At 33.6% G+C, this 22,357-nt stretch overlaps 1 protein-coding gene across 2 annotated transcripts in view; it reads right to left on the reverse strand.

The window, feature by feature from the left end:
• Positions 1-470: 470 nt before the first annotated feature.
• CASD1 (CAS1 domain containing 1) overlaps positions 471-22,357 on the reverse strand; it is a 50,262-nt gene continuing 28,375 nt past the window's right edge. For both annotated transcript variants that reach the window (XM_081079543.1, XM_081079544.1), the window contains 8 exons: positions 17,576-17,695; positions 16,413-16,569; positions 14,888-14,967; positions 12,458-12,559; positions 10,820-10,960; positions 8,112-8,189; positions 4,353-4,445; positions 471-2,751 (listed from right to left, as the gene is read on the reverse strand). In XM_081079543.1, the coding sequence (XP_080935669.1) occupies positions 2,485-2,751; positions 4,353-4,445; positions 8,112-8,189; positions 10,820-10,960; positions 12,458-12,559; positions 14,888-14,967; positions 16,413-16,569; positions 17,576-17,695 (1,038 nt within the window). In that variant the 3' untranslated portion in view covers positions 471-2,484. The remainder of the gene's footprint in view (positions 2,752-4,352; positions 4,446-8,111; positions 8,190-10,819; positions 10,961-12,457; positions 12,560-14,887; positions 14,968-16,412; positions 16,570-17,575; positions 17,696-22,357) is intronic.

Consider the following 22,357-nt stretch of genomic DNA (forward strand, 5'->3'; position numbering starts at 1 on the left):
TAGGGTGTAAATGTTACGTTATACTAGCACCTAAAGCAAATAATAGGATCTAGCACATAAATACAGTGAATGGTTTTAGGTGAAGGCTCTGAATTTTGAATGCTTTGTTGGTTATCCATAAAAATGGCAAAGTTTGGCAAAAGAAACAGGGAAGGATTGGGATAGACCTGAGGCAAGCAAGTACTGTTTGGAGCCATATAGTACATTTCTCAACGTGACTTATATTACAGAAAATCGGAGTTTAGAACATCTCTGTGGTTTTTATCTTAATTTTAGCATATGTAAATATTTTGTTAAACATCTTTTTGAGTAATGTAGTTACTGACTCAGTACTGACTAGTTACTGACTCAATAACTAGTCAGTATCTGAGTATATGCAGAAAAAAATTAAAACATACCATATATAGGTGCTATCATGGTGGTAACTTCTACCATAATAACCTCTTATCCATAAAAACTCATTAAGAAAATCAAATATAAACAGAATTTTAATTACAAATGCATTACATCTTAACTATTTTATATAAAGTAGTGGGACATATTAAATAAGAGCACGTGATGAAAAAACAGGGTTTAACAGTTAAGTTTTAGGCTTGAGTTCAATAGGAGAGAAAACTTATATTTACTTGAGTATTGCTATTGGAGACATAAGTGCTTCCCAAAAACAGAAATACTGGTCATCTTTCTTTTTCAACTGTTTCATCGGGAAGAATCTTCTTCAGGTGATAAAACTTACAAGCTAAATTAAAATGCACTCTACTCATTGGCAAGCCACACCACAAGAATAATGTGATCACAGTACTTGGAAGTTTTTGATTTATAACTATACCATTCTCTACTTATAAGGCTGCAGTCTAGGAGGCAGAGCAATGAATCATTACAATTGTCTATCTGGGAAATGTCAAAAGATTAAGTAAGGGCAGAAGAAGAGAGAAAAGGAAAGAACACATTTCTGTCTGAGAAATATTCCTCAATTAACGGGAAGATAAGCTAGCACATAAATCCAGTGCTAAAGAAATAATAGTTAAATTTTAAAATCTTCACATAAGACTACTAATAAACCATAATGCTTAAACTTCCTGGGCAGAAAGGCACATTATCCTCCAAAGCTCTGATAACTTAATTATCCCTTCTTCAACTATCACAGTGATCTACTTCTATCTACTGAGAGATTGGAAAAACAAATTTAAGCTGAAGAAATGAATTAAGACTTTTGAACCAATCACTAATGGATTCAGTTCGTTAAAAAAAGAACACATATAGTTTAATTGATACTTTGCCAATACAAAAATAAGAATCCACAGAATGTTTATTCACTGTTTAAATTACTCCATATTTTCATATACCATGAACAGAAAATATATTTTATCCCACACATAGTAAGAGCAAACAAGTGCAATCTTTCAAACATTAAAAGTCATAAACAAATCTGTACAACAGATAAATAAATTTATACCTCTAACAGTTAGCTTGTACAAAACCAAACCAAACCCAAAACATATATTGCCCAAAGTCACCGGTTTACTTAAAATTCTACTGATGGTCATACATCTCAATCACAACAACTTGAATCATTACTAGACTGCACAAGTTTACATTGATAAATATTCTAAAACCTAGGGGGGAGTAATAAGAAATACCAAAATGGTTATAAAGAGCTTTCCAAACATTGGAAATAATATACAAAAATTAATTGGTCAGGGGAAAACATAGTAAATGGATCCACAGGGTAACTGGTATTACACTGGTATAGCTCAAGGAAAGAAAACAAGTGAATGTTGGAATTGGAAAGAAAATTTGGCCTTTTTATATAAAGAAGCAACAACAACATGACAATGACAAAACCCTGTCATGGAGCCTAGAACAACTTTGTGAGACAAAGTGTACACAGATTTAGGCTTGCATACCTGAACACCACAGTTAGAAAAACAATCATGGCAGAACACATACAACATCAGAACAAGAACACATAAATTAAAGGCATACTGTTTATCATTCCACATCATTGCACATATAATAAGAAAACAATACTGCAGTCATTCTTCAGTAAGAAAGTTTTCAATGAAGTAGGAAGTTCCATGATGAATATAGGTGTAGACAATCTTATTACCACAAATTTAGTAAATATCAAAACAGTGTGACACTAAGCTAATTAAGTTATCTATAATTTTTACTGGAAAGGTAATTATTTCCCTGCTTTCATATGTTAACTTAAAGTCATTTATAAATGGAAATGCAGATCCAGTAGAAAAGACGTTTCACATGCAGTCCTATACAATGCACTCTGCTTCATCAACTGTTTTCAGTATTTCACATTGGATATGTACATTTCCAATATATACAACCACAAATGTTCAACCGACGTCACTGAGCTGTCCTCTCACCACAAATTTTTATTTACACATTGAGTTGTATCTTCAGGTAGATGTTTTTCTCCTCCAGGCAGATACAAAGTTAGCTTGAAGAGTTTAAGTTTTTTAGAACTTAATGTCTTGATTTATCTTGAATGGATGATAAAATGAGAAGTCCACAAAAAAATGCAGCTATACATGCCAACCTTTTCAACAGAGATGAGTTATCTTTAGGAATAAAAATCTGTGCAAGATCATTAGTGATCTGAGAAATTTCATGTGCCACACAAACAAATATGAAAGTGCTGACAATGATGTTAAGCATAGGGTTTCCAGGTATGAGCACCAAGACCCCCCTCGTGTCTGCTGCCAGCCATATGTGGTATTGGCAAATGAAGAGCTAGGAGGAAAAATATTCAAAGTTAGATGTATGTACAGAGGGTTCATGAATATATAACAGTTTTTCCTACTCTAAACATTTGGTAGCATTAAGTACATTAGCAGGCTTTCCCCAAACCATTAAATTCTCTTTTATTATATGACTGGCCCTGAATAGTCTACTGCACCCTGCTCTCCAGAACTCCACCTTGCTGAAGCACTGCTTCAAAGTCCTCAAGAGATGAACCATAGGGACCTTCTAATTTTACAAACATTTCTTTGCATGACGTAGAAGGCAGCTGATAGAATGTTATCTGGACTGTGGTATTCAGACACCAAATAAAGAATGATTGTGTGTGTGTGTGTGTCTGTGTATGTGTGTGTATCTAGTACACGTATGTGTATACTATATGTAAGTACAAATATGTATATATTTTTAATATATTTATGTATATTCCCACTCATACATATGAGTGGGAAATGGCATGGAGTTTAAGACGTCCTCATGTGTGCTATGCATAGCCAGACAAATGTCTTGAACTATATATATGCCTGTTTTTAAAGTTTACTTCAAGTTTTACGTGAAGTACATATTAGATGACACAACTATTTCTTTTGATTGTGATTCCAAACATGATTCTTTCATCACATTGCCTCAAAATACCAGAGTAGAAATATGCTTAAGCTACTTCAACAAATATGAGGATTATGACACTTACATATTTGTAATAGATATACTAAATTCATTCAATTAAAGTTGATAAAAACCTCTCATGCTTCAAATATTAAGAGACTGGCAAAATAAATATTCTTTTGTACACTCAATGACGTGGTAAGTCATTCATAATCAAGAATTTAAAATTCTACACAATCTCTCTATATAAATGATACTTAAAAAAATAACAGAACATTTTTTCAAGAACTCAAAATTTACTTTCCCTGTTTTAAAGACAACTTAAGTCTTATACTCTAAAATGCATCTTTTAAATAAAGCTTATGTTCTAAAATGTATCTTTTATGATTACAACATGAATTCTATTGTTTTAAAATAGTCTCTCAAATAAAGCTCAGAATACTCAGAATGCATTTCAAAAACTACTTGAAACTGATTTTGTAGATAATTTCATATTAGGTATTACATTAAAAATGTGTTGAGTTAAATTTTTACATTAAAAATGTGTTGTGTTAAATTTCCCCCAAATTTCCAATCATAAGGGTGAATTTTTATTATGATAAGCATCAATAAATAACCTAAATTCCAGTAATGTAATATTATGGAGATGAAAACAAATCAAAATCCCCTCAGCTTGATTTCATTTATATCTATTTCATTTTTTTCTCTCCTAATATCAGCACCTTGGTTGTGCTTATAAGCCTAAGACCATATAAAGGATATGTGAAAGTCATCTATGTATAGTCATTTAAATAAGACTTTAAAAACATTCTACAATACTGCTTTTGTAAAGTACTGAGTTTTTTTCCCTATAATTCCATAAATAACATAGCTCTGATTTTAAAAAGTATGTTAGATTCACATTCACACACACACTCATACACACACACATGCAAACATGCATGTAACACTTGGCTGTGTAAAATAGAGCAAAATATTAATGCACCAACCTCTAATGAAATTTTTCCAAACCAAGCAAAAAATGAACTGTAAACTGAACGGGCATATCCAGGGATATTCCTTATTAGGATAAAAGCTAAAATCTAAAGAAAAACCACAAAGGCAAATATCAATAATCTGTTTATTAAGAGCATTTTACTTTCTTTCAAGTCATAACTTTATTCTTTATGTTCTTGAGCTTGATACATATGTAATTCTTTTTTCAATGATAAAGTATTAGCAAGTCATTTTTTCTAGAGGCTATCCAAACTGTGTTTCTGAACATGTGATCTATATACTGCGTAACAGTGCAGATACTATGTAGTACATAGCTGAACAGTTTTATGTGTATTGGAAAAAATAGAAAGCCATTTTGAGGCCCTTTCTATAGAAGGAGATAGCATATGTATGTGATATGGCCTACTTATTAGGTCAATTTACAAAATCCCATGATACAATTCTGCTTCTTACAAAAAGTATCTGTGTGGTTTGCAGCCCTCTACCCCCATTACTCTCTCCAAAATCTTTCTTCCACTGACAGCCATGTAAATAAAGGAAATGGCATGACTTTTAAGATGTCTTCATGCTTGTTCTGCACTGTCAGCCCAATGATGTTTTAAACTACATTCACATGTAATATATTTTCCCTCTGGCTCTTTTCTCCCCAGAGAGAATCTCCACCCTTTGGGCTCCTGACCTTCATCCCTCTCCCCAATAGTTTTGCACCAGGTGGGACAATCTTGAATTCTGTAAACTTTCAATTCAGTGACATATCCAGTAACCAGTCTACCAAGGAAAGAACTCTCTTGAGAATCCATTCTCTTCATAGAGAAGAAATTGTAAAGAAAAAAAGAGTTTTTCCATTTTCATAAACACCTTTCAAAAACCTTCTCTCATAAAAGAAACTGAAAATTTATTTACACTTCAGAGAAAAACCACATGTTCAACGTTGATCACTGTAGGCATTTTGTCAAAGGATCTGGGAAGAGATCTTTGAAACACACAAAAAATGAAGAACTAGGAAATATGTGGAGAACTCTGTCATTGGGAAAAAGAGACCCACATGAATTTAGGTATTTAGGTATAATTTAGTTGAGTGATCCTCATCAAAGAGACCCAAGTATGAATTTAATTTAGCCTTTGCCTTTCATTAGTTCTGGGACTTACAGTAAGGTACTTTAGTACTTTCAGTGTGTTTCCTCATCTATACAAACGGGAACAAAATTTATTTTAAAAGGTTAATGTGAAAGTTAAAACATATATGGGGCACTCTAACAAACTGAGTTGACCGGCCACCCCCCTGAGGCACTTTTTATAGCATATGTTGTGAGTCATTTAAAGAAATATATCAGGTAATTAATAGTAGAAGGGGTATACAGAAATGGCAAAAATCACAAAGGTGAGACCTAAATAAAGCCCTTACACATAAAACCACTTAATGAGTTATTATAATTAAAATGTTGTTTAAACTGTAAATGCTAGAAAGAAAATGCTGGAAAGATACATATATGTACAAACCACCAGTCTGAGCATCAGGAAATCCGAGAATAGTCCTAAGCATATCACATTCCTTCTTTCTTTCTGTTGTCTACCAATTCCCAATGTGTATTTATTTCGTTAGCATATTCAAGTCTTATGTTTTGTCATACACTTAGTGAACAATATGATTAGGGAAGTAGAAAATCAAAGAAATAATAACCAAGGAGAAGACAACTGAGGTTTGGTGAATCATTCTTATTAGCTAGATATAGAAATAATAATAATGCTTAAAATTTGTTTAGCATTTATAACTTGCTGAGTTCTGAGCTAAGCACTTAATATATATCATTTATGATTAATCACCTGTATGCTGTTCTACAGTTAATCCCTTCTGGAAATTTCTATCAAAATTGATAGGCAAACCTAAAAATTAGGATTCAGGGATTAATGCCTAAAACTGCTGGGGTCAGGCTGGGAAAATACTTTCTAATAGGACCTTAGGAATCTTGTATGTATTTAAAATCTTAAATAAGTCCACTCAGATAAGTACTCTAAGAATATATAACCATATATACATATATTTATACAATCATAATGTCTTATACACACACACACACACACACACACACACACCTAGATCTTCTGTTGACATCTGAACATAAGAATGAAAGGTAATAGGGTTGTAACCTGTAACATTTGGGGCTACCTGGTTGCTCTCCAACTTTTACAACGGGGGACAAGTGCCCTTGCAAAAAATAGCAAGCCAATACAATTAGTATTTACTCAAGTTTGTGCTCCCAGTCCACTCTTTTACTCTGCAGTGGAACAGCTGAGGCCCTCACACAAAAAAAGTAACTAAGGAAACATGAGTATGTGGAGGGCAGTGATTGGGAGGGAATGTTACCATAATTCTGCGTGCAGCCACTGTCTCCCTTAGCTCTCCTTACATTGCTCTGTATTGGTACACTGAGAGCGGTAACATCTCCCATCATGTGAGTTACAGAAATGGTTATCAGATACAATATGGAAAGAGTTATGGGCAAGCACTAGTATTGTCTGTAAAAGTCATGAAAATGTTATATGAATACAGTCTCTTTAAAATTTCATTACCAACTGTGTTTGCAGAGTCTATCACAGGCTTGTTGCTACTGATTATACAGAGGTTTAAGAGGAATAAAAATAGTCCTGTATTGAAGAGAACGTAAGACCTCTCTCTCTTTGTTAGCGAAGAGCCCCTAGAAATTCTTCCTTCTCATTTTTGTTGGGCTACTCATTATTCAGGCTTCGGCTTAGACACTCGGTTCTCCACCAACCTTGCTGTGATATCAAGATGGGTTAGGAAGAAGTCCCATGTGTTTCCAGAGAGCCCTATACTTCACCATCATTACACTAACCACGATGCACTGATTGCCTGCAACCAGAAGTATCCCTGCAAAACAAGCCTCTAGCCTCTGCCCACCTTCTAGTCACTACCACACACATCTCTAGACACTGGCTCTCTGAGTTCCAGCCCCAATGGCCATAGATAAGCTCTCTGAATGTGCATGCTCCTTTACACCACAGGGCTTATCTTGCTGCCTGCTATGCCTTCATCTGTCTATTCTCAGATTAATTTTCTCAGGGAAGTCATCCCTGACCCCAACCACCCTCACTCCGAACTCAAACTAGGTCATATCCCCTCATGATACTCTCTTATTGCATCACGTACTGGTATTTATAATTACAAGGCAATTTTATGATTATTATCTGTAATATAAGAATGTAGGCTCGAAAAGAGTAGGAACTATGACTGATTTGGCTACCACTGTATCCTTCAGCATATCATCTAGTGTGTACCAGGTCTCAAATATTTGGTAAATCAATAAAAAAATGTGTTAAATGAATGAATGTTTATTGATCCATATTTTATTAGACTAGAAGTTCTGTGAGGGCAGGAGCTCTATCTTGTTTAACATTGAACCTCTTCCATGTAGTATGGTACTTAACACATAGATGACTATGATCGATTAAATAAAGAAATTTGAATAAACACATGAAAAAAGCAAATATGAAAGTGGAATTAACAATTTCTAAATGCCTAATAAGTGACAAATACTGATGATTTCCATATATTTAATATCACAATCCTTAAAAAAAGATTTTAATATCCCTGTTACAACAGAGGCAGGTAGGGCTCAGAAACATTAATTGACTTACATTTTATAAAATTTGATTTCAAATTTCTGTTCCACCAGAGATAGCATTCCTTCAAGAATTAAGAAGAAAGCATTTCTCTAAATCAAAATAATTACCTGTACCACAGAAACAGATGGGTGGAGTTCATTGCACTCTGCTTTGTTTTTACAACTGCTAGCCCAGATGGAATAGGTCTAAAACAAAAATAAATATGTGAATCAGTTCACAAAAACAATTATGCCTTAAAGAGGTAGCATTCTCCAAAAGTTTTAAAGTTTTATTAATTAATAACATTATACTTCATCATATTTAAAAAAACTTTAGCCAAAACTTCCCAAAGGTTGGCTCATTACTTGTTTTGGTGTTTCAACTGCCCAAACATAAGAAAGCAGCAAAAAGGGCTTAGGTCTATGCTTTCCTGGACATAGTGATCATAAGGCAGGGAGAGCTCTATGTGCCAAACACCTTGTTATAACTTTTAAAATTCCTATTTCACTAAGCTTTCAGTTATTTTCCATACTTCTAATAACTTGTATATGTATTCAGTTCAGATTTATGTTCGATTTAGAAAATATAGAGAAAAAGAATTTTTAAAGGTTTTAGTTATTAAAAATAATTGATTAGTTTCTGGTCAAGATGGCAGAGTAAATGCTGTGCTCACCTCCTCCGACAACCACCTCAAAATTACAACTAAACTACAGAACAAGCATCATTGAGAATCCCCTGAAGTCTGAAGTCTAGCTAAACAGAAACCCTACAACTAAGGACATACAGAAGAAGCCATGTTAAGACTGGTAGGAGGGGCAGAGATGCGAAACAGGCTGGTCCCACACCCACGTGTGACCACTAAAAATCCAGAGGGATATCTTGGCTGCAGCAGATGCCCCTAAGAAGCAAGGGGTCCCAGCCCCACACCAGGTTCCCCAGCCCAGGGTTCCAGTGTAGGGAAAAGAAGTCCCCATCACTACCGGTTGTGAAAACCAATAAGGATTGTAGCTGAATGAGAGGGAGGGCAGCTGGAGTCCCAGAGGTCCTCCTACAGAACCCACGCACAGACTTATTTGCTAATGGATTCTCTTACTCTGAGCTCAGCATTGGGGTAGCAGCTTGAAAGGCACCAGGGACATACAGGGTGGAACTGAATTGTCTGGCTTCAGGAAAAGGGCTGGAGGGGCAGTTTTCTCCCAGACAGAAGTGATGGCAGAAGCCACTGTTCCTTTGTTCAGCTCTCCCCCCACCCAGCTGCACGCACAGGTGGGTGCCATATCTGATTTCCATCAACCTAGCTAACACTGTTCTCCCCACCCCACCCAATCTGTGGGCCCACTAAAACTGCTTCCAGTGGTTTTACCATACAAAACAACCTGTCTTGGCTCATGCTGTGGACTTTCCTAAAATCTCTTAAAGGTTCACAAACCCCAAACAAGCAGTATCTGGCCTTGGTGTGTCCTGTACCTCTTGCAAAGCAGCCTCAAGCCCGGGACTAGCAGCAGCCAGCCTCAGTTCACAGCTTAGCCTCCCCAAGGTACCTGCAAGCCCAACACAAATGGCAGCCATCTACACATCACTTTGTAGTTCATACCAAGTGGCCCAAGGCAGGGACAGGCAGAGGCTGACCTTGGCCTGCACCAGAGCCCCTCCCAGGGGCCCTAGAACTAACACACCCAGTGGGCAGACTCAGCAGGCACCAGAGCCCCGCTAAAACAAATCCTTCTCTGTAGGGTCAGGCCCTGCACAGCACCTCCTCCACTGTAGTCACAGCCAGTCCTCACAACCAGTCATCCTGAGGGTTAATCCTGCTCACTGCTGTGCCAAAAGCATCAAGTCTCAACTATAACACGAGGTCACACACAATGCATACAAGGGACACACCTGGAGCAACAGCTTAAGTCAACAGGGAGACTAGATAAGAAAACAAGACCCTTACATATGCTGCCTACAAGAGACTTCAGATTGAAAGACACATATGGACTGAAAATAAAGGGATGGAAAAAGATACTTCATGAAAATGGAAACAGAAAGAAAAGTTGGGGTAGCAATATTTCTTGGGGTACCAGACAAAACAGACTTTAAAACAAAGGCTGTAACAAGAGACAAAGAAAGACCTAGTAATTCCACTTCTGGGTATTTAGCTTTAGAAACCCCAAATACTACTTTGAAAAGAAATATGCACCCATCTGTTCATTGCAGTATTATTTACAACAGCCAAGATATAGAAGCAACCTAATTATCCATCAATAGATGACTGGATAAAGAAGAGATGGTACATATATTCAATGGAATATAACTCAGCGATAAAAGAAGAATGAAACTTTGCCTTCTGCAACATGGATGGATGTAGAAGCTACTGTGCTGAGTGAAAAGAAAACAACTACCATATGATTTTACTTATATGTGGAATCAAAAAAACAAAATAAACAAACAAACAAAAGAGGAACAAACCCACAGATACAGAGGACAGTTTGATGATTGCCAGAGGGGAGAAGCATTGGGAGATAGGTGAAAAAGGGGAAGGAATTAAGAAGTACAAATGGGTAGTTACAAAAAAGTTATGGGAATGTGAAACACAGTATAGGGAACATAGTCAATAATATTGTAATAACTATGTATGGTGCCAGATGGGTACTGGATTTATCAGGGTGATCATAAGTTACATAAACGTCTAATCACTATATTGTACACTTGAAACTAATATAATATTGTAGGCCAACTGTAATTGAAAAATAAAATATTGTTAAAAAAATAAATGATTAAATTCCTATCTCTTAATTTTCTATACAATTTAGGATGTTGGAAAATTAGAAGATTACATTTTGAAACTTACCAAGAAAGAAACTACTGAAATAAACAACAGAACATTTGAAATTTTGTTTGAAAAAAGAGGTTCACCCTTTCCTTCGGAAAGAACTTGACGCTTCTGTAAAGCCAGATAAATGAAAGCAAATAACATTCCATGAAAGACTACCTGAAAAATAAGAGATAAAATTTGTTTTAAAAGCTACTTTCCTATAAATAGCAAAAAAAAAATTGGTAAATGAGAAAAATATGTATAAAAGTGAGTAGGTTAGAAGGTTTAAGATTCAGAGTTTCTAGGGCTTAAACTTCAAGAGTAAAATTTCAAGTGAAGAAACAAAGCCCATGCTTGTTACAAACTATCAGCAATAGACGAGCAAACATCTCTCCTAACAATATGAGATAAGCTGGTTCATTGGAGCAGTTTCAGCAGCAAGTGAAGAAATAAAGACAATTTAAAAGTAATAAAAAAAACTATTCTGAAGACACATAATAAAATTTAAATGTATTCAACCAAGACAAAACATTTTATATTGGTACTTTCAATCAAATCAAACAACAGTAACACCACCAAGATCATACTTTTAAAAAGGACTATATGCACATAATAAGAGTGAAAAAAATATGGCGGATCAGAATGCACAGAAGCTTTCTTTTTTAAATAAAGACTTAACGTGCACTATCATGTCATAGTAGACTGCTCTAATGAGAAAGTTGAGAATTTAAAAATATTTGATGTCAAGACTTTAACGAAGGTTTTTATTCATACGTGGTTTTGAAACACAATGCAGTTCAGTGGAAAGTGCATAGGCACTGGAAGCCAGAAATGGCGCAGAATAGGCATTAAGGAAATATTTGTAGCATAGGGAATAAAATCAATAATGTGGTAATAACACTGTATAGAACTAGGTGGGTACTGCTGAATAACTATGATGTATACCTGAAACTAATATAATATTTTATGTCAGCTGTATTTTAATAAAAAAAGTCTTTTTAAAAAAGCAAATGGGAACATATTACTATTTAAAAAAATAAAGGAAACATTTGTTAAGTGAAAGATGGAAGGAAAAGAGAAAAGGGGGGGTAATACATTTAGTGTCTATTATTTTCCAAAGGCTATGCTAGATGTTTTATATTATGTTGGCCAACTGAATCTTAACCATCCTTTAAGATTAAATTCATGGCATCATCCATGACACTGCTCTCTCTTCTTTGCACACTTCTACCTCCAAATCCATAGTGCAAAGTTCAGCACCCGATTGTAAATCATAATCTTGGTTTTAAACTAGATTATAAGGCTTAGAAGCCTGGAGGTAAGTTGGCTTTCCCTAATATACCCCTCACAACACCAACACTAGAGCATATATTGGGTCTCAATAAATATTGTGTTGAATGGCTGACGCATATACATGAAGAATCACCTATAAGTCAAAATTATGACTCAAACAAAGGCCACTTCATATACAACATTTTTACAGTATTTTCCTGCTGATATACATATATTGCATACCTTTTCTCTGCTATAAAAATAGTAGGGAGGCAGGACTGCTCTGATTTATAAAATCAACATGTTTCCTTATTCTAAAACTAAATGAAAATATTTAATATTTCCAAATAATTTTAAAACGTATAAGTAGAAATGGCAAAAGATCACAAGGTAAATACATACGTAACGGTCTAACCTCCATCTGAACCACCATTCATATACATTCCCTTTCAGTTCAAAACATTTGGACAATGGCCAAAGGGAAAAGATCTTCTCAAATGCACCCTGAGAGAAGGAATCCAGAAAATAAATTATGATAGTACTAATCAAGACTTGCTTTGCAATTCATTATACATTGTAGTTTTCTAAAGTTAGTATTATATAAGCATCACTCACAATTTTCAGATTCTATTTATTTCATTTATCACTTCACTTGGAAAAAATTATTTTACTAATGGCTAAGATGACTTAAAACTTTTTTGTTAAACTTTCACTGCACATGAAAGGCTACTGAGACTGAAAAATCTTTCAATAGCTGGTAACTGGACAATTATTCCATTAAACTTTTTAAATCTAGTATACAAAACAGCTAATATTTACTGATGAAACACAAAAATACAAAAGGCTTCAGCCAATATGGTATCAATAACCTATAGAATGATGGTGATGGTTAAAATATAGTGTTTCTTTCTCTAAATGTCCTTAATATTCTATAATTAACCATTTGAGTTAGAAGAATTCTCTGAATTTAGTCACCTTACTCAACCACACTCAAATTCCATTACTAACTTTTGCCACTAAAGTTTACAGTTTTATCTGGTCAAGTTAGTGAATTGTAACCCGACAGCCTGAAAAATCTGAAAATAAAGAGGCAGAAGTCTTGGGTACATGCCTGCACATTAATGAAGTCTTTCAAAGAATAGAACAAAAACCTCAATTTCCAGACTAAAGAATGCGACAAACTCTATTAAGAACAGCTCCATTGTTAGATCTAACGTTACAGCATAAAAAAATGTAACATCACAATTTTTAAAAAGGCTAATAAAAATCAAAGAAAAAATATGAAAGCCGTATTATATTTTAAGTAATGCTGAATCCTTCTATCAGAAGAACTTTATCATTTTAATGAAATATAACAGTCTCCTTTTAATGACGGAATTTAAAATGCTTATAGCTTATTAAAAATAGGTTCTATCTATGCTCTAGAATATTAAGGATGATTTTTAACAAGATTTGCAATACAAAATACTTACATATCACATATATGTGATACAGAAATTTCTATACAAAGTATAGAAATATGATATGTAGCTATTTGATATATATATGTGTGTATATATATACATATACACAAGACACAAGACCTTATGTATCACATATATATAGGATGTATTTATAATTTACAACTATTTCTGATGAAAAATTTGTCTCTAATGTGATCATTAAACAAGTATTTACTGAGCACCCATTTTGTGAAAGACACTGGCTATACTGGGTATGTACATTTTCTCTTTTCCAGTGGCCAACACTCATCCAAAACAGGGGAAACCTTCTTAGTCCCACTATTGAACCTCTGATCCACTTTCCTTTTTCTCCTTCAGTTGTACCAGAGTGTTGGGAACTTTAATGAATGACTGTTAAGTAGCTGTTGCAATTACCTGGCACTTCTTCATATATTTGCCTACTGTTTCCTTATTATTTTATATATCTCCTGCAAAAACCCTTGGAGGTCACGAAGAAATATAAATGCTTTATTTCTAAGTATGAAAATAAGTATGAAAGCCTACAAAATAAGCAAAAAAAACCCCCCAAAACCCAGCTTTATAGAATTACACACACACACACACACACACACACACACACACACACACACACACACATACACAGTGCTTATATGACATCTGCACCTGAATCAGCCAGGTACAAGACAGAGAGTGTTGGAGACAAAAGCAAACTAACGTACCACAACTATAGGCATTCAATTAAAATACTTCGTTATGAATATCATACTGCCCAAATGATACATCTGTCTGATGGGCTGACCAGCAGGTAGCAGTCTGCCATCCTGCTAAACTAGCTGAGAAATCTCAACCCTCATAATAGGAGGATAAAAGGTTAGCGATAAGAAAATTACCAACATTTTTATTAAATTAAACATACTACATATATATAAACCTTTTTGCTCCTAAGTTGGTTTTATTAACTGCCAAAAGTTTATTCTATGCAGTCAAGGAAAAATCAAGTAACACTTTGATGCAATGAATAATGCACAAACCAAGTTGCAAATTGTGTCAAGAGAATTTTGATTTCCACTCAGAGTAGTGTCTTATAAGAGGCATTCAATAAACGTTTGATTGATCAAACTCAAGAAAATGGATTCCGAACAAATGCCAGAGGAAGAGCTTTAAATTGCTCTTACAACAAATACAGTGGTAACAAAAGTAGATAGGTCTCAAAGGAACTACACTGTGTACTCAACTACAGAGTGACACTTTTATTACAGTCATTAAAAAATGAAGCTAAAAAAAAGGTCTGACGCTTCTCACATACTTTAATAGACTTGAACTTTAAAATAAAATAGAACAAAATATAAACTAAAAAGACTGTACAAACCTGAGAATATGCCAAAAAACATATACATAACAGCAAGAAGGCTAGTTTCAACAGTAAGCCAAAATGCCAGAAACAATTTCCTAAGAGAGAAAACATTTAATTTACTAAGTAATGTACATTTACATAAGAAAACATTAAATAATCTCTATTTAACATATTAAGACCCTGCATAGTTTCTAGAATAATTTACGGCTGCTTAGAGGATACAGAAAAATATATCTAAGTAGTATAAATTACAAGTAGGATAAAAAGGAAAAACAGTTGAAAAAGATGGAGGCTCCTTGCTAGGAATGAGGCTACAACACACACCTGATACCTTATATACCTGCTGCTCATCCACTATAAATATATTTGAAAATATCTCCTGGATTCTATTATACCTATTCATTATTGAAAGTTATAACAAAATTTGGAACAATTTGTTCAATGTAATTTTAAAAACACTCATGTTGAATATAACTTTGGTAAAACAGCTTACATACTAAAATTCTAAAGAGAGAGCTTACGAACTCCCTAATGGACTAGGATTGAACCATAAGATACATTTTTCACATATGTATGTTTTAAGTAATTTGTTCACAGTTTATACATATTGATTATTCATTTGATTAATGTGGTGGGTTTGTGTCAAAGAATTAAACTACAGAAGCTGTCCAAAGGACACTAGTGGACTTTATTAAAGGCTGCAACTCAACTCCTTCCTGAAAAATTATTTGATATCATAATGGAAGTCAACAGAAAATATTTTTTGATATACAATGTTTAGCTGAAAGAGTTAAGTTAAATATATTATCAATAAATTTATTATCAATAAATTATCAAATAAATATATTATAAATAAAATTTTTTATTGTTCCAGAAAAGGAAAGTTTCTATTTTAATGACATGATTTTAAGGGGAAAAAGCGTGAAGACAAATGACTTTGGCCTCACTTTGAACATCACCAGTAACTGTTTAAGTGAGATTTGAAGATGACAACCTTTTGGACTCTTAGGTTTCCTTCTAGGTAAAACAAGGTTAATAATAACGGTTTAAAGAGTTGTCTAGAAGACAAATTACATTAGTACTTTTTAAACTTGTTTGACATAAAGAGCCTTTTGCAAATGAATGTGTATTCAAAATCTCAATATATATATAAGAAATCAAATAAAACCCACTTGTCAAGATTAAAGTGGGGTGTAGGGAACTGAGCACTATTTGGCTTTCTCTTCTCTCTTCTAGCTCTCTCCATCGGGCTCTGGACAAGACAGTTCGAAACTGTTAGCTAATAGGTAAAATGGCTTTGAAAAATTTAATTTAAAAAACATGGAAAACACATACTATAGATACAAACTATTATTCTGCACTGTTAAATGCTACTAGCTGTAACATTTTAGAAACAGAAGAACACAAACTTTCAGAATGTCAATACTACACATAAATTTAAACTGTCTACATGTCTCAATGAAAACAATAGCCTTTAGCAACTAAAAAAAATTTTGCACATTGAATGAATATATTAACATTAGTAAGAGAGTATATTTACCGTTTGCTTTTTTTTGGATTATTTGAGGCCACAATGCTAAAGTAACATATATGACCATGAACCATACAGTGACCAAGGGAACAAAGTAATAGAACTGATAAGGCCGATCCATTACTATACATAACACCACTACCAGGAAATTGAGACGAAATAAAACCTATTAAAAAGAGAAGAAAATGGTTTTCATTCCAAATATTCATGAAGAGTAAAGGCAGATTCTTTCTGACAGTATATAAACATTTAAAACTAAAACAATAACTACAAGTATATCTTACTAATTCCTAAAATCATATTTGTTCTACAATCACTGTAAAGAGTTGAATATAAAACATTTAAACATGATTATATTAACAATCCCAGCAAAACACCAGCCTGAGCTGTCCTCTAGCTACAACTGCCATCTTGTTAAATATAGGGAAAGAATCATAACTCTCTTTCTTAGGGCTACAGTTTATAAGCTGAGATTAGATTACCTCAAGAAAAGGTGTCTATTTCATCTCTATTTGATGTTGATTTACCCCATTTGGGATGAAATTGAGAGTTCTCATAGATACAAAATAATATTACTCAAATTAGAAAGTATCTTGGGGACTTTTGTAAGTTACTACGACTGTGATGTCATTCAAAGAGTAAAGAACGTGAGCAGATAGGTATTAGAGCCACCCCAGTTGCTATGCAACCATAGGCAAATTATTTAACCTCTCTGGGCCTCAGTGACCTCCTCTGTACACATGAAGATCACAACTCAGGATTGTAATAAGAGGTAAATAAAATAATGTTCAGGAATTGCCCAGCACAAGGTAGAAATTTAATAAATATTAATCCTCTTCTTAGAGAGAGAAAACAGCATATTATAACTGTCCCAGGCAACTGTACATGTCTACCAAACTAAAATGAATCAGCAATGTTGTCCCCTATGTACTAGTGCTTTTATTATACATTCGTCTCAGATTTTCTCTTCCCTCAGTAGTGAATTATTTATCTCGAATTATTAACCATAGAACACAGAAATAACACAACTTTAAAGTGCTAGCTCATAAATTCAAATTATTCATTAAAATAACTATATATGTATATATATATATTTTTTTTTCTCAACAATTAGGCACAAACGCATATTGAAATGAAAAACAGAAAATGAAAATAAATGAATGCATTCCTACCTGACATACTCTATGGATTCCAAAGTCTCCTTTGATCCAAAAGTATGAGAAATGCCCATACCCCGTCTGAAACAGATATGCAGCAACCAGAACCCGAATGTGCATGTACACGGGCAAAAACTGTTGACAAAATATATGTTTGTAAAACACATACCGGCACTAATCATACCTTGAATTCTCATAACCAGTACATTTAACCAAGATAATGGGTCACATTGCCATTTGGCATTAGCTCAATAAAAAGATTTATTCTCAAAAGTTAGGCATCATAGCAGGGGTTAAAGAAATGTAGAAATCAGACCTAGATGCAAATTCTGGTTCTGCCACTTATTAGCTATATGACTTTGAGTTTTCTAAACTGCAAAATGATACTATCACTTCTTTCCTCAGAGTTCTTGTGAGGAATGCATGAGTTAATAAATATAATGCACTTTGTACATTTCATCCAGTTAGAATTAAACCTGTGATATCTATAATAATTAATCACCATATATGCTGAATACCACGTTTACTCTGGATTTCACATTTTCCCAATGAGAAAAAAAAACAAAACAAAAATCCTATACTTTTGGCCCCTTTAAATCGACTTTAGACTTGTAAATAAAATTGTCACATGACTAATTACAATATTTAATTGTTTAGCAAAAACTACGTATTTAAAAAGCATATGCAAAGGTAATTTAGAAATATTATTTCCTTCTCACTCTGATTTTATAAAACAATTTCATTTTACATTCCTACATAAATGTTTGCTTATGACCAAGACCCTTAGAATCACTTACCATGGTTTTTCAGAGCATCACATCTTCACTTCTAAGTTGAATGAAATACAACATTTCTAATATGTATTTTATGGAGTCACTGGAAATATTATCTCATTTACAAGTCCTAATTATCATAACCTTAGAACACTGTCATTTTACTTGTCCACCAAGCAATGGTCCTTTAGGTGCAAATTCATGATCTACACAACATAGCTAGCGCACTGTTTTTAAAAATGATCTTTAAAAGTCTTGTTAAGTAACATTCAACTCTTGCAATTATAAGGCCATTCTTTTAAGGATAATTACTAAATTGATGTAAACATTTTTTTGGCTTCTATTTTAAGGACTAATCTGACCACCTTGGTAATTATCCAGCATTAACACTGCTTATGGCCACTTTAGTTAACGTGCTTCCCCAAGTGATGCTCTGGAGGATAAAATACAATAATTAAACAGACACCTTAACTAGACTTTCTAAGGCCTTGAATGTATGCATTTTTTTGCATATATTCTCGAATGCATCCTTGAACGTTTTCCTTTTCTTAGGGTTAATAGTTTTTCTTGGAAGGAAGAAAACCCTGAATTTATAATAATTCATAAATTCTTTAACACAGCCTCCACTCTAGTCAAACTGTTAGATTCTCTGTCTCCTAAACTGGTCCCCCTGTGCTTCCCTGTCACCTCTCCCTTGTTTACCTGTTTATTATACCCTGGAATGTTCTTCTCCCAACCACATTTTGTTTATTCAAATCCTATTCTTCTTTAGAGCCCTGTTCAAAATTTCCGGTCTTTACTCTCAGATGAAAGTCATTTCTCCTTCCTCTGAGTTATTACAGTACCAACTATCTATATACCAGAGTTTTTATTTATTGTTCCTTATCATTAGTTTTTAAATGCCTTATCTCATCATTAGATCAGAAATTTTCAATGAGGGTATAACATTAGAATCACAGCAATGAAGGTGGCAAATGTACTACTGAAATAACTTCAGGATTTATCTAATTTATCTAAACCTGTGCCCTTACTTCATTCTTAAATGCACTCTAATGGGCTCCCTTCGAGTACGTGAACACTAATAGTATCAGAAAACAAATTCCCAAGACAATGCATTCCATTTTCACAAGGTCATCGACTGCTATAAATTTACTTTTCATGAACAGTTGAAATCTAACTCTGTAAAACTACCAACTTCAGTCCTGTAGGACAGTACTATGCAATAAAAATAAAATGTGAGCCACATAGTAAATTTTTAATATGGCTACCAGAACATTTAAAAAGTTAAAAGAAATAAGAGAAACTAATTTTAATAAATATATTTTATTTAACTCAATATAGCTAATGTATTATCATTCGAACATGTAATGAGGTGTTTTATTGTCTTTTTTTAACACTAAGTTTTTCAACTCAGTATATTTACTGTAATTAATCATACTTAATCTGGTTTGCATTTCACTTTATGTAGTACAGCACATCTCAATTCGGATAAAGCTCTGTTGGAAGTGCTCAATAACCACCGGTGGCTACTGGCTACCATAACTGAGAGCCATATGCACAAACTTAATCACTTTTACATCTAAGAGTTCTACAATTATTTAAAAACAGGTTTTAAATCTAGGCAAACCATTCCCAATTACTTTAACCACTGTCCATAAAACAGGCTTTCAAGTCCCTTCAAAACTGAGGCTGGGCCTACAAAATTGGCATTTGGTTATTACCTTTAAACAGGAAAAACAATTTATTTAAATTGAATTAAACACTATCACAGTGTATTGCGAAGTTCGTGCCTATGTTGGATGATTTCAATAATTCTCCTAAATTTTTATTTTAAGATATCTTAACCCAACAAAAAGTTGCAAGAATAGTACAATGGACACCTATATATATTATGCTGAACCATTTAAAAGTATGTTTCAGACTACATGACGTCATCCCTAAATATTTGAGAAAGTATTTCCTAAGAAGAAAAAATAGTTTCTTACCTGACCATATTATCATTATCATACTCAAGAAATTTATATAATAGTATCTATTGTACAATCCATATTCAAATTTCCCTGATTGTCCCAGTAATGTCCTTTATGGTATAAGAAAATGTTTTTGTTTTGTTTTTATTTAGGAAATTGAATCAATGACCGACCACACATTGCATTTAGTTGTCATTCCTCTTTAATCTTTTAATTTAAACTGTTTTTCTTTTTGTCTTTCATGAGCTAAGTGCTATTTACATGAAAAATTCAGTATTAAAAATATATTTAAATTCCAACTTCATTAGAATTAGTAGCTAGGCTGACTTCTGGTTCTGTTCTTTTTCTAGTCTCACAAATTTTCTGTCAAGACCTTTCATTCAGGTCCCTTTATAAAACTAATTTACAAACTCTCAAAGGAAAAACCCACAATGGAAAATGAAACCATCTACTATATATAACTACTATGCTATACTATCCATGTTAAATTCATAGTATTTTAGTCATATTAGACATACATTGTTTTAAAAGAATGTGTATACCAGCAATTGCAATCTGCCAGACCATCTGTACTATTTTAATAATTCTCTGTGATTTTTGACACAGTTTCTATTTTAGCATAAAAACACGGCACAACTAAAGTTTGACGTATTTTACTCAAAATAAAAAACATTAAGATTAGGTAATTAAAATAATCGTGACAATTAAAAAGACATTTTAATGAAGATGATCTCTCAAATATGCAAGAATCAAGTCCCAAAATATGTTAGAGCCCATGCTAATGCTTTGCTGATGTACATACAGGTAATTTTTAAACACAAAATCCTGCAGTATAAAAGAACAAGGATATGTTAATTAATCATAATAAATGATCTGTTAATGAAAAGTATGTCCTTCCAGAACAGGGATTTTTTTAAACTGTAATTGAGGATGTATAGGGTGTAGTCTAAGATGTATTAGAATGCTAGCTTAGCAAATGATTATACTAGAATGCCAAATTGCCTGCATCCTTTTATGATCCAAATCCTTTCTGAAATCACTGAATTGAGAACTTAATCTGCCATTAATTCTTTCTGTCTGATTTTTTTTTTACAGTAGCATTACCCTTTAATATGTCAGCAATTAATTATGTCTCTAAGTGGTATTTTCTTAAAACAACCCCCCCCCCAATTAATTTAATCTTTATTCATATGTCAGAGATATTTCTAGCATTCAATATGCATCTCTACTTACTTTTTGGAGAATCTGCCACATTTATTCTACAAACTCTGAACTGGGCTTATACACTAAATTTTACTATCTTCGTCTCTCCTTGACTCGGATCTCTTTTACTGTCTTTGCTCTTTCATAGCTACTTGAATTCATTAGGTCCCTTTCAGTCACAGGAAATTTCACTGCTGCCACAAATACACATATTATAGTCATAATTTCAGTAAAAATTATACTTAATTCCTTTGCTTTTTGCCCTTCAAACAATCCATAAAATCACCAACAATTTTTCAAAATAGAGGCTTAATTACTTTCAAATTGTTAGAGATATCTGAAAAATCCCAGTATTATTTACCTTCTTAACTGCTGCTATGAAAATTTCAAAATACTTCTTTCTGGGCAATACTTCCCTGTAATCTCAATTTATCATTGACTCAAATACTGTTTCAAGTCATGTGCTTTATATAAGCAAATAAAACAGTTCAGTAGTTCCCAAATTATGAATGAGTTTCTTAAATTTTTACGACATATTTGATGGAAATCAGTTTGTATCATCACTATAAAAGCTTACGTGTAAAGTGGTTATCAGATACTTAGGTTCACCCTCAAAAGCTGTTTTAATTGTAATGTAGCTGAAGTGTTACAACTCTGAATACATTTTTCTACCCTTGCTAAATCCAAGATGTTCCCAGACCATGAGGATCCTAAGTCTTTTAAGACACACAGGGAGAAGGAAAAAATGATTTTGTTCAGGTACACAAGGCACTGGGTGAGCAAAGGAAGGGTCCACCTTATGGAGAAGGTAATACTTTGAAAATATGGCACATCCTACATGGTCTACAATG

Source organism: Rhinolophus hipposideros (assembly GCF_964194185.1).
Source record: "Rhinolophus hipposideros genome assembly, chromosome: 18".
Lineage (NCBI taxonomy): Eukaryota > Metazoa > Chordata > Mammalia > Chiroptera > Rhinolophidae > Rhinolophus > Rhinolophus hipposideros.